This window comes from Chiloscyllium punctatum, chromosome 22 (genome assembly GCF_047496795.1).
Source record: "Chiloscyllium punctatum isolate Juve2018m chromosome 22, sChiPun1.3, whole genome shotgun sequence".
Classification (NCBI taxonomy): Eukaryota; Metazoa; Chordata; class Chondrichthyes; order Orectolobiformes; family Hemiscylliidae; genus Chiloscyllium; species Chiloscyllium punctatum.
In genome coordinates this window covers 42,260,906-42,274,718 of record NC_092760.1, presented here as the reverse complement: position 1 = coordinate 42,274,718, position 13,813 = coordinate 42,260,906, and the positions used below count along the sequence as shown (strand labels likewise).

Sequence of the window (13,813 nt, the reverse complement as noted above, 5' to 3'; positions counted from 1 at the left end):
GTTAGAGTCTGTCTCCACTAGAAAACATGTGTTTTATATATTTAACAAATTAATCTGTCCAATCTAGCTGACCTACAACTGTTGGATATGCATAATACAAGAACTTGTGTCATCAGTTGGATTGTGGTATTTAACCATTTCCTTTCTTGGTACAAAATCCAGAATGACAATGTACTAATATGGTCACTGTCCACCAAAGAGTGCTAATGAAATAGAATGCTTCCAAAAATAACAAAGGAAATAATTTGCTTTGTAGACAGAAGATCTAGCTTCAAGTATAATTTGTTGCCAGGAGTCATAGAATCACACATCAGTGTGAATACTTAAAAGATATAAAAACCTGCAGGTTTCCCTGGTGGATTCCCTGGTGATTTCCTACACTAAAGTGATGGAAGGCACCATCAGTGTTGTCAAGGAGCATTTTCCCAACAATAGCCTACTGCCTTCTTAAGATCTGGAGCAGTCAATTTAACTTGAATTGTAATTGATTTGATTTAATTTAATTAAAATATGTTTCGCCAAGTCAATCCCATCTTGCTCCATATTTTTAACTGTCAGTTGCATTGTCTGAGCTCTTTATTTAGCCTGGGCCTTGTACCTTGAGGCTACTTGTGCACAATTCTGCACCACTACCACTGGCCTTTGGTCAATCTTTTGACTGCACATTGCTGCTTAATCTCCACTTTCTTTTCAGCTGTCTTGTTATTACCATCACGTGAACAAATAGCTTTAGACTGGATTATGTTTACTTTTAGATGCCTATCATGAAGTTCATGAATTACTCATCATAACTTTTGTAAACAATTGTTTAAAAATAATAGAGATCGCATGTTATCCTTTTGAAAATTTTTTTTGCTGTTGACTTACTTTCTTCATAACACAGAACATAGTACGTGGAATGTGAGGCCATACATTTCTTTAGAAGAATTCTAAAGATCTGTCTAGCCCAGTGTGAAACATTCATCTGCCCCATACATTCACCTTAATCTTGTCTCACATTCTTGGCTCGGGAATGTTAGTATAGTCTTGAATCATGGTAGCATTTGAGCTAACCATAGCATCAAAGCCAAGCTAAAGAAAAGGCAATGGGAATTGGTCAATGCTACATTATAAACACAGAAACTAACAGGAGGAACTGATGAAAAATTTTCTTCCTTTTTTTAACCTGCAATTACGCCCAAGGGCACTCTGTTGTTTTAGCTCTGATCAAGAATATTTATTGTCCCTCTCCGCATTTCCCTACCACTGTTATTATTTGTTAGGGAGTTGGCTCTTTAGAATACTCAATCTGAAGGATTGAATTTTGAAAGTATGCTGTATTCACTGAAATAAATGTTGGCCTTTATGGTTAAAACAAACTATTTTCCAGTTTGCAGCCCAGTCGAATGGTGAGAACTTCATCCTCGCTCACTTCCATGAATGGCTGTCAGGGATTGGCCTGGTTATGGCTCGCATTCGAAAACTACCCGTTGCAACAATTTTTACAACTCATGCAACATTGTTGGGACGCTACCTCTGTGCTGGCAATGTTGATTTTTACAATAGTCTGAAAAAGGTAAGTGTGTATTTGTAGCATCTATGTCCTTTCTATGGTTTATACACTATTTATTTTGATAAGAATGTCATGGTGTGCAGGTTATAAATGACACAAAGTAAAGTTTGTGGATCTACTTTGAGAACGGAATATTGCAAAGAACAACAATGTTTACTGCCTCTGGGACTTGGCTATAAACCCATCCAAGAACAATTTAGCACATTATAAATTATCATAGGATGAGGAAAAGCTATTTTCTCCACTGTGACAGTGTAATAACAATGAAGAAAAGAATGGAATAAAAAGCAGATACTGGAAATCTGAAACTGAAGCAGAAATTACTGAAAATACTGAGCAGGGCCTGCAGCATCTGTACAGAGAAAGCGGAATCAACATTCTGGGTCCAGTGACTCTTCCTCAGAGCTAGATGATAGCATCTCGGGGGAAACGATACTATTAATCTTGATGAAGGAGGGTTGGGGTGGGAGGAGAGAAAAGGAGTGAGGTGGAGGTGGAGACCAAACAAAGAGAGAGAGAGGAATAAAGAATGGAAACCTGGCACAAAAGCACAAGATACTCGAAAAACAGAAAATCAGCAAATTTCTGTAATTGTAATGTGCAAAATTGTTTTGAGGGTTGTTTCAGTATCTAATTCACAAAGGCTGTTTCGCCTACTACATGTGGACGTGCCAGTTGTCACGGTGTAACAAACACGAGGGTACCTTCTGGTTAGCCAGTGTGATTGCAATCCTGATATCGAGCCCCAGTTTGGTGATGAATCACAGACCACAAACTCACTGGCTCCACCTACTGCTGGGCACTTTATGAAATAGTGTATATTTTTGGAAGTAAAATTGCAAATTATTTCATTAGTATTTCATATGATTTTGATGTGCTTAGACAAAGTAATGAATTTCCATGTGCTTGGTTAGAATTTGGTCTAACCTGGCACACAAAATGAGTGGTGTAATGCTGTTGGTGCTTATAAGCCCTGCTTAGCACTGGATGTTGCAAGCACAGACAATGTGTGTTCATTAAAAAGCCTAGACAATTTAAAGACAAGGGTGTTGAGCCTTTTTAATACCACCCCAGTTCCAAACTGTCTCCAGCTATCGATTAGGCTTTCATGTGGCACGCTACCAGTAATTGCTATTTATTTGCTTTTCCCAAAGCATTAATTAATGATAATAGGAGCCCCACAAGGTCACATCTCCAGAGGTTTTTGGAGTGGAGGAAGCAGTTATGTCAGGTTTAGGATACCTGAGATGAACACTCTTACCCTTCCCCCATCACCTGCAAAATAGGAGACCCTCACATTGGTAGAGATTACAGTGGAAACTAGTCTTTCAGTGATTGCAGTGCCAACAGACGCCAGTAGCACTGCAATGAGAATGAAGGTATGTCTAAGCCTTATGTTAAAATGTCCTACAGAAATGTTCCACTCACAATATACCATCGTGGATATGATGACAAATGCGGGAAGACATGTCATCATGAACAGGACCTAGGATTGCCTGTTAGGTTGCACCTTATGCTCAGATGTCACCAACCAATTCTGTAAATGTAGGCAAATATGAGTATGATAACCTGTTTTTGCAGGGTCTGATACAGCAGAATGCAAGATAGCCAAGCTGCATTATCTGCTTCAAGGATAACAATGACGTGATTCATTGCATGTTTGTGCAATGGATCGTATATGTGTTAAGTTTTGGCATGCTTCTCTGGAGTGGTGCAAACAGTTTGGGCAGTACTAGAGTCATAGAGATGTACAACATGGAAACAGACCCTTTGGTCCAACCCGTCCATGCCGACCAGATATCCCAACCCAATCTAGTCCCACCTGCCAGCACCTGGCCCATATCCTTCAAACCCTTCCTATTCATATACCCATCCAATTGCAATATTTAAGAGGCATTTGTACCAACCTCCACCACTTCCTCTGGCAGCTCATTCCATACACGTACCACCCTCTGTGTGAAAAAGTTGCCCCTTAGGTCTCTTTTATATATTTCCCCTCTCACCCTAAACCTATGCCCTCCAGTTCTGGACTCCCCGACCCCAGGGAAAATATGTTGTCTATTTACCCTATCCATGCTCCTCATAATTTTGTAAACCTCTATAAGGTCACACCTCAGCCTCCGACACTCCAGGGAAAACAGCCCCAGCCTGTTCAGCCTCTCCCTATAGCTCAGATCCTCCAACCCTGGCAACATCCTTGTAAATCTTTCTGAACCCTTTCAAGTATCACAACATCTTTCTGATAGGAAGGAGACCAGAATTGCACGCAATATTCCAACAGTGGCCTAACCAGTGTCCTGGACAGCCGCAAAATGACCTCCCAACTCCTGCACTCAATACTCTAACCAATAAAGAAAAGCATACCAAATGCCTTCTTCACTATCCTATCTACCTGCGACTCCACTTTCAAGGAGCTATGAACCTGCACTCCAAGGTCTCTTTGTTCAGCAACACTCCCTAGGACCTTACCATTAAGTGTATCAGACCTGCTAAGATTTGCTTTCCCAAAATGCAGCACCTCACATTTATCTGAATTAAACTCCATCTGTCACTTCTCAGCCCATTGGCTGATCTGGTCAAGATCCTGTTGTAATCTGAGGTAACCCTCTTCGCTGTCCACTACACTCCAATTTTGGTGTCATCTGCAAACTTACTAACTTACTAACTGTACCTCTTATACTCGCATCCAAATCATTTATGGAAATGACAAAAAGTAGAGGACCCAGCACCGAACCTTGTGGCACTCCACTGGTCACAGGCCTCCAGTCTGAAAAACAACCCTCCACCACCACCCTCTGTCTTCTACCTTTGAGCCAGTTCTGTATCCAAATGGCTAGTTCTCCCTGTATTCCATCAGATCTAACCTTGCTAACCAGTCTCCCATGGGGAACCTTGTCGAATGCCTTACTGTAGTCCATATATGTCATATCTACTGCTCTGCCCTCATCAATCTTCTTTGTTACTTCTTCAAAAAACTCAATCAAGTTTGTGAGACATGATTTCCCATGCACAAAGCCATGTTGACTATCCCTAATCAGTTCTTGCCTTTCCAAATACTTGTGCATCCTGTCCCTCAGGATTCCCTCCAATAACTTGCCCACTACCAAGGTCAGGCTCACCGGTCTATAGTTCCCTGGCTTGTCTTTACCGCCCTTCTTAAACAGTGACACCACGTTAGCCAACCTCCAGTCTTCCGGCACCTCATCTTTGACTATCGATGATACAAATATCTAAGCAAGAGGCACAGCAATCACTTCTCTAGCTTCCCACAGAATTCTAGGGTACACCTGATCAGGTCCTGTGGATTTATCCACCTTTATGCGTTTCAAGACATCCAGCACTTCCTCCTCTGTAATATGGACATTTCGCAAGGTGTCACCATCTATTTCCCTTCAGTTTATATCTTCCATATGCTTTTCCACAGTAAATACTGATGCAAAATACAGGTTTAGTATTTCTCCCATTTTCTGCGGCTCTACACAAAGGTTGCCTTGCTGATCTTTGAGGGGTCTTACTCTCTCCCTAGTTACCCTTTTGTCCTTAATATATTTGTAAAAACCCTTTGGATTCTTCTTAATTCTATTTGCGAAAGCTACCTTATGTCCCCTTTTTGCCCTTCTGATTTCTCTCTTAAGTATACTCCTCCTGCTTTTATAAGGATTCTAAGGATTCACTCTGTCCTGTCTATACCTTACATATGCTTCCTTCTTTTTCTTAACCAAACCCTCAATTTCTTTAGTCATTCAGCATTTTCTATACCTACTAGCCTTTCCTTTCATCCTGACAGGAATATACTTTTTCTGGATTTTCATTATTTCATTTCTGAAAGCTTCCCATTTTCCAGCTGTTCCTTTACCTGCGAACATTTGCCCCCAATCAGTTTTCGAAACTTCTTGCCTAATACTGTCAAAATTGGCCATTCTCCAATTTAGAACTTCAACTATCCATTTCCATCACTATTTTAAATATGATAAAATTATGGTCGCTGGCCCCAAAGTGCTCCCCCACTGACACCTCAGTCACCTGCCCTGCCTTATTTCCCAAGAGTAGGTCAAGTTTTGTACCTTCTCTAGTACGTACATCCACATACTGAATCAGAACATTTTCTTGTCCACATTTAACAAATTCCTCTCCATCTAAATCCTAAACATTATGGCAGTCCCAGTCTATGTTTGGAAAGTTAAAATCCCCTACCATAACTACCCTATTATTCTTACAGATACATGAGATCTCCTTACAAGTTTGTTTCTCAATTTCCCTCTGACTATTGGGGGGTCTATAATACAATCCCAATAAGGTGATCATCCCTTTTTTATTTCTCAGTTCCACCCAAATAACTTCCCTGGATGTATTTCCATGAATATCCTCCCTCAGCACATCTGTAATGCTGTCCCTTATCAAAAATGCCACTCCCCTTCCTGTCTTGCCTCCCTTTCTATCCGTCCTGTAGCATTTGTATCCTGGAACATTAAGCTGCCAGTCCTGCCCATCCCTGAGCCATGTTTCCGTAATTGCTATGATATCCCAGTCCCATGTTCCTAACCATGCCCTTGAGTTCATCTGCCTTCCCTGTTAGGCCCCTTGCATTGAAATAAATGTAGTTTAATTTATTAGCCCTATCTTGTCCCTGCTTGCCCTGACTCTTTAACTCACTTCTGTTCTCAGCGGTACCCATCTCAGATCGATCTCTTTCCTCACTATCTCCCTGGGTACCCCCCCCCATCCCCCCACCTTACTAGTTTAAATCCTCCCAAGCATTTCTAGCAAATTTCCCTGCCAGTATATTAGTCCCCTCCGATTTAGGTGCAATCCGTCCTTCTTGTACAGTCACTTCTACCCCAAAAGAGATTCCAATGATCCAAAAATGTGAATCCCTCTCCCATACACCAGCTCCTCAGCCATGCAATCATCTGCTCTATCCTCCTATTCCTGCTCTCACTAGCTCATAGCACTGGGAGTAATCCAGATATTGCTACGCTTGAGGACCTCCTTTTTAAATTTCTGCCTAACTTTCTGTGATCTCCCTTAAGAATCTCAACCTTTTCCCTTTCAATGTCATTGGTTCCAATGTGGACAATGACCTTTTACTGGCCCCTCTCCCCCGTGAGAACATTCTGCACCCTCTCTGAGACATCCTTGATCCTGGCACCAGGGTTACAACACACCATTCTGCTTTTTCTCTGCTGGCCACAGAAACGTCTGTCTGTACCTCAGACTACAGAATCCCCAAACACAATTGATGTCTTGGAAGCCGACGTACCCCTCGTTGCATTAGAGCCAGTCTCAATACCAGAAACTTGGCTGTTCGTGCTACGTTCCCCTGAGAATCCATCACCACCTACATTTTCCAAAACATCATACCTGTTTGAAATGGGTATATCCACAAAAGATTCCTGCACTAGCTGCCTACCTCTCTTACCCTTCCTGGAGTTAACCCATCTATGTGACTGTATCTGAGATTTTCCCCCCTTCCTATAACTGCCATCCATCACATACTGTTGCTGTTGCAAATTCCTCATCATTTCTATCTGTCTCTCCAGTTGATCCACTCGATCTGATAAGATTCGCATCCAACAGCATTTATGGCAGATATATTCCGGAGTAACCCATAAACTCTCTTTAAACTCCCACATCTGACAAGAAGTACATATCACTGCAAAGGCCATTTTTGCTCCTTCACAATCTACAGACCCAGAAAATAACACCGACTTATTCCTCTACAAACACTGCCCCAGGTTAACTTAATAGCTATGGCTTATATTTTAAGTTTAATCAAGAGACTTATCTCCAAAAACATATAATCAAGAAAGAATCCACTGTACCCACTACTGCAGCCTTTCTCTTGGACAGACTTAAAACAACAATGAATTTATCTGATTCTGTTTTGTGAACTTCGCCCAACAATTCCTCCAAGATTAGTTGTGAATTTCACTGTTTGTTAATTTTCCCAGATGCACTCCGATGTCCAGCAATACATGAATTCAAACAGCAAAGGTGGTAACTGTGCAGGTTCTCTCTCTCTCCCTCTCTCACCATGTGCTTCCCTTGTCTGTTTCTCTCCCTTTTAAAAGTGCTGTTGCTTTGACTTGTTTTCTCCAAAGTTCCAAAATAATGCAACAGCATATAAAACAGTAATTGCTGCTCCTCGAATTCGAGGAATTCAATGGAGATCAAATGATCGGCTGCAAATTCAGGTTTGCATCCACGTGTCCTTGGCATTGAATCATATGATAAATGGAGGACCTTTGGCCTTTTGCTTCTTGACCGGTTCTTAGGAAGAGCTGTTTCATTTATCAACATGTCCTGCCATTTTCAGTAATTTCTGTGTCAGCCCTTTTGACATGGTCTATCTATCAATCTTCTGTCCTATCAGTCTTGGCAATGGTTGTAGATAGCAACTTTCCGTCAATTGAATTGAAAACTGTTGTCAGTTTAGGAAACGCAACGACCATAGACACAGAATGACTGAAGAGTATAAAACAGTTAGTTAGTTTAACTGGCTTAGCCAGGTTTCCCCCCTACCTGTTGTGTTGTCACTTAGTGTATCCAAAGTTTGCACTTAGTCTTCCAACAGAGGTCAAACTCAAACTGAGTGTTAACAACACTGGACTACAAGTAGGTCTTAAATCAAGCAATGGGTTGAGATGACATTGAGCTGAAACATTAACTCTGTCCCTCGCTCTGCAAGGTGCTGCCAGGTCTGCTGACTGTTTCAGGTTGGTTTTGTTTCAGATGTCCAATTTCTGCAATATTTTGCTTTTGTAACCCAGACTGGAACTGATTTACTACATAAGGAGCAGAATCACCTGCAATAATATTTTGTTAAAACTATTAACCTGCTTACGTATTTCAACTCCCAGTTTCCCTTTGGCTCTGTGCATGCTGGCCTTTGTCCCTTTAATGCGTTGTTGGCTGGAGAATATATGACACGTTCAAAGAGATTGGGAAGGGTTTTGTTTTGGGAATGCCAGCTTCGTGAAGCCTGGGCTGGTGAGGTAAGGGAGCAATAGATGTTCCATATCGATGGATTGGCTGGTGACTTCCTTTCCTTTGTGGTATGCTTCATGTATTCTACCCATTATTTCCTGTTTGTATTTGAGATTTGCTCAGTTCATGATTCCTCTTTTTATCTAAAATTGTGCACTATCCTTACAGCTTGTTTCCTCTCTTGAAACAGTTTGATGTTGATAAAGAGGCTGGTTCAAGGCAGATTTACCATCGATACTGCATGGAGCGAGCTGCTATTCACTGTGCCCATGTCTTCACCACAGTGTCAGAGATAACTGCCATGGAGGCAGAGCACCTGCTGAAACGCAAACCAGGTGAGTTCACCTGAATCAGTCCTGTGTTTAGGAGAACTTCTAATATTACTCTCTTGCTCTGTTTATTTATCCAATTATTTACTCCAGATCTGGGGAGCCAAATGACCACTTCCTTATTTGTTACGTTGAGAACATAGAACATAGAAAAATACAGCGCAGTACAGGCCCTTTGGCCCTCGATGTTGCGCCAATCCAAGCTCACCTGACCTACACTAGCCCACTATCCTCCATATGCCTATCCAATGCCCGTTTCAATGCCCATAAAGAGGGAGAGTCCACCACTGCTACTGGCAGGGCATTCCATGAACTCTCAACTCGCTGAGTAAAGAATCTACCCCTAACATCTGTCCTATACCTACCACCCCTTAATTTAAAGCTATGCCCCCTCGTAATAGCTGACTCCATACGTGAAAAAAAGGTTCTCATGGTCAACCCTATCTAAACCCCTAATCATCTTGTACACCTCTATCAAGTCACCCCAAACCTTCTTTTCTCCAATGAAAACAGCCCCAAGTGCCTCAGCCTTTCCTCATACGATCTTCCTACCATACCAGGAAACATCCTGGTAAACCTCCTCTGCACCTGTTCCAGTGCCTCCACATCCTTCCAATAGTATGGCGACCAAAACTGCACACAATACTCCAGATGCAGCCGCACCAGAGTCTTATACAACTGCACCATGACCTCAGGACTCCGAAACTCAATTCCTCTACCAATAAAAGCCAGTACGCCATATGCCTTCTTCACCGTACTATTTACCTAGGTGGCGACTTTCAGAGATCTGTGTACATGGACACCAAGATCCCTCTGCTCATCCACACTACCAAGTATCCGACCATTAGCCCAGTACCTCATCTTTTTGTTACTCATACCAAAGTGAATCACCTCACACTTACCCACATTGAACTCCATTTGCCACCTTTCTGCCCAGCTCTGCAGCTTATCTATATCTCGCTGTAACCTGACACATCCTTCCTCACTGTCAACAACACCACCGACTTTCGTACCATCCGCAAACTTGCTCACCCAACCTTCTAGCCCCTCCTCCAGGCCATTTATAAAAATGACAAACAGCAATGGTCCCAAAACAGATCCTTGCGGAACACCGCTAGTAACTGCGCTCCAAGATGAACCTTCACCATCAACTACTACCCTCTGTCTTCTTCCAGCCAGCCAATTCCTAATCCAAACCTCCAACTCAGGGATTTAAGGGGTTTATTCTGCCATTTTGCTAAAGGGTATCCCCTAAACAGACAATATGCAGCATTGTTGGTGTCTCTGCCCAAGTTCATATCGCTCTTGCACTGAGTGATGCAGCTACGCTGCGCACAGGCTCTGGCTTGTCCTGAACCTATTTAACAAAGGCCACTTCCTTCTTGGTAGTTAACAACATGTCATTTGATAGATGAGTCAAGTAAAAGCAAAATACTGGAAATTTGAAACAATAACAAAAATTGTTGGAGAAACGCAGCATCAGTGGAGAGAGAAACAGAGGTAATATTTTGACTCCAATATGACTCTTCTTCAAAAGAGTCTTCTTACAATAAGGTTAATGTGAATAAGGTTAATGATTCAGTTTGATGACCTTACTTAAGATCATCGTCCTGAGAAATTGACTCTTTCTCTCACACCTACTTCCATAGATGCTGAATATTTCCAACCTTTTGTGATTTTCTTTTAGCTTTACACTATCTGCAGTATTTTGATCCTACCAGACCAAAATAGTAGCATTGGAGTAATCACAAGAACACATAAATATATCAAATTCTGGAAATACACAGAAAGTCAGTCATTCGTTTTTTGCACAACTATGTGCTCTAACTCAACTGGAGATTTTTACTGTGTTTTTTTATATCTGCATGTTTTGAAGTACTTTTTTTCTTCCTCTTAGATGTGGTCACTCCTAATGGACTCAACATAAAGAAGTTCTCTGCTATGCATGAATTCCAGAACCTGCATGCACGCAGTAAAAGTCACATCCAGGAGTTTGTCCGGGGCCACTTCTATGGGTAAGTTCAAAACAAAGCGAGGACATGGTGGAAAGTAGGGAATTGGCCTTTTTTTTTTGACATAGTGGGTTCACATTACGCTCTGTACTGGAAGGTGTTCCTGGGTGAAAATGTTATTTTAAGCATATGACCATAGAACAATGTCTCCTTCAGAACCCTTTCTTGAATAGGAAGTGAAAAATAACATTGAAAGATATGAAGCAGTAGCTTTCAGATGTGTCAAAGATCTAAACTGGCATTTCTTTGTGGAATCGACTTGAATACACCCTAGAGTTCTGAGAGAGGTTGCTGAGGAAATAGCAGAGGCATTGGTTGAGATCTTTCAAGAGTCACTGGAGTCAGGAAAGGTCCTGGACGATTGGAAGATGGCTGTAGTAACCCCCTTGTTCAAGAAAGGATCAAGGCAAAAGATGGAAAATTATAGGCCAATCAGCTTAACCTCGGTTGTTGGTAAAATTCTAGAATCCATCATTAAGGATGAGGTTTCTAAATTCTTGGAAGAGCAGAGTCTGATTAGAACAAGTCAACATGGATTTAGTAAAGGGAGGTCATGCCTGACAAACCTGTTGGAATTTTTTGAAGAGGTAACAAGTAGGTTAGACCAGGGGAACCCAGTGGATGTGGTCTATCTGGACTTTCAAAAGGCCTTTGATAAGGTGCCACACGGGAGACTGCTGAGCAAGGTGAGGGCCCATGGTGTTCGAGGTGAGCTGCTGGGATGGATTGAGGATTGGCTATCTAACAGAAGGCAGAGAGTTGGGATAAAAGGTTCTTTTTCAGAATGGCAGCCGGTGACGAGCGGTGTCCCGCAGGGTTCGGTGCTGGGGCCACAGCTGTTCGCATTATATATTAATGATTTGGATGAGCGAACCGGGGGCATTCTAGCGAAGTTTGCCGATGATACAAAGTTAGGTAGACAGGCAGGTAGTACTGAGGAAGTGGGGAGGCTACAGAAGGATCTAGACAGGTTGGGAGAGTGGTCCAGGAAATGGCTGATGGAATTTAACGTGAGCAAGTGCGAGGTCTTGCACTTTGGCAAAAAGAATATAGGAATGGACTACTTTCTAAATGGTGAGAAACTTAATAAAGCCAAAGCACAAAGGGATCTGGGAGTGCTAGTCGAGGATTCTCTAAAGGTAAACATGCAGGTTGAGTCTGTGATTAAGAAAGCGAATGCAATGTTGTCTCTTATCTCAAGAGGGTTGGAATATAAAAGCAGAGATGTACTACTAAGACTTTATAAAGCTCTGGTTAGGCCCCATTTGGAGTACTGTGTCCAGTTTTGGTCCCCACACCTCAGGAAGGACATACTGGCACTGGAACGTGTCCAGCGGAGATTCACACGGATGATCCCTGGAATGACAGGTCTAGCATATGAGGAACGGCTGAGGATACTGGGGTTGTATTCGTTGGAGTTTAGAAGATTAAGGGGAGATCTAATAGAGACGTACAAAATAATACATGGCTTTGAAAAGGTGGATGCTAGAAAATTGTTTCTGTTAGGCGAGGAGACTAGGACCCGTGGACACAGCCTTAGAATTAGAGGGGGTCATTTCAGAACGGAAATGCGGAGACATTTCTTCAGCCAGAGAGTGGTGGGCCTGTGGAATTCATTGCCACGGAGTGCAGTGGAAGCCGGGACGCTAAATGTCTTCAAGGCCGAGATTGATAGGTTCTTGTTGTCTAGAGGAATTAAGGGCTACGGGGAGAACGCTGGCAAGTGGAGCTGAAATGCGCATCAGCCATGATTGAATGGCGGAGTGGACTCGATGGGCCGAATGGCCTTACTTCCACTCCTATGTCTTATGGTCTTATGGTCTTATGATTGGTGTGGTTTTGATGTAGTTATTTATGACGTTGTATGGTAGCGGGACACCCCTTTATATGAATAGACATTTACCTCACTGCCTCCATTTGCTGTCATTTGGAATGGCCTCATGTAATTGAGTAAGCTTTATGCTCATTTTGTATTGAGCTCAAGATATTGTAAAGATGTATGATTTCGCAAGGAATACATATCTTTTCCTCTTTAAAATATAATGGACACTGAGAACAGTTACAACACATAGCTAAGTGAAATCATCTGAATATGGCAATGGCACCCTAAAATATAGAATCTCTACAGTGTGGAAACGAGCCCTTTGGCCCAACAAGTACACACTGACCCTCCGAAGAGTTACCCACCCAATCCCCTAAATTTACCCCAGACTAATGCACCTAACCTACACATCTCTGAACACTATGGGCAATTTAGCATGGCCAAATCACCTGACCTGTACATCTTTGGATTGTGGGAGGAAACCGAAGCATCCAGAGAAAACCCACGCAGATATGGGGAGAATGTGCAAACTCCACACAGACAATCGCCCGAGGCAGGAATCGAACCCGGATTCCTGGCACTGTGAGGCAGCAGTGCTAACCACTGAGCCACCGTGCCACCCCGAAAGTGATTAATGTTGCAATTATTGCCTTTCCACATTTTGAAGAAGGCATAGTTGAATTTCCAATTGTAGCCCAGTTTTTAGCAAGTCTCATTGTGAGCAATGAGGTTGGAGATTGAAATCTTATTGAAGGACTTAAACACAAAACTTCAGTAATGCATTGGAGTGATGGCCTTGAGGTGGCATTCCTCTGTCAGAGTTGGTGCCTTTTGGATGAGACCTTAACTTGAAGCCTTATCAATCTGCTAGATGTCAAGGATAGATAACAAATATCCCATGACACTAATTCTACGAAGAACGGGACTGGATCTGTCTTGTGGCTGACCTAGTATTTATCTGAAACAATGTTGCAAAGAACGGAATCAGTGGTCATTAAATGATTAATGTTTGTGGGAGATGGCTGTGTTTAATTTGGTTGCAGCGGTTCTTACATTTCTGTAGTGACTAGGCTTCAAAAAAATACTTAATTGACTGTAAAGAATTTTGAGA

At 42.2% G+C, this 13,813-nt stretch overlaps 1 protein-coding gene across 2 annotated transcripts in view; it reads left to right on the top strand.

The window, feature by feature from the left end:
* Nucleotides 1–13,813, top strand: part of LOC140493579 (glycogen [starch] synthase, muscle-like) — an 84,214-nt gene that overhangs the window by 29,004 nt on the left and 41,397 nt on the right. For both annotated transcript variants that reach the window (XM_072592158.1, XM_072592157.1), the window contains exons 4-6: nt 1,370–1,555; nt 8,730–8,874; nt 10,766–10,883. In XM_072592158.1, coding sequence (XP_072448259.1) covers nt 1,370–1,555; nt 8,730–8,874; nt 10,766–10,883 — 449 coding nt within the window. The remainder of the gene's footprint in view (nt 1–1,369; nt 1,556–8,729; nt 8,875–10,765; nt 10,884–13,813) is intronic.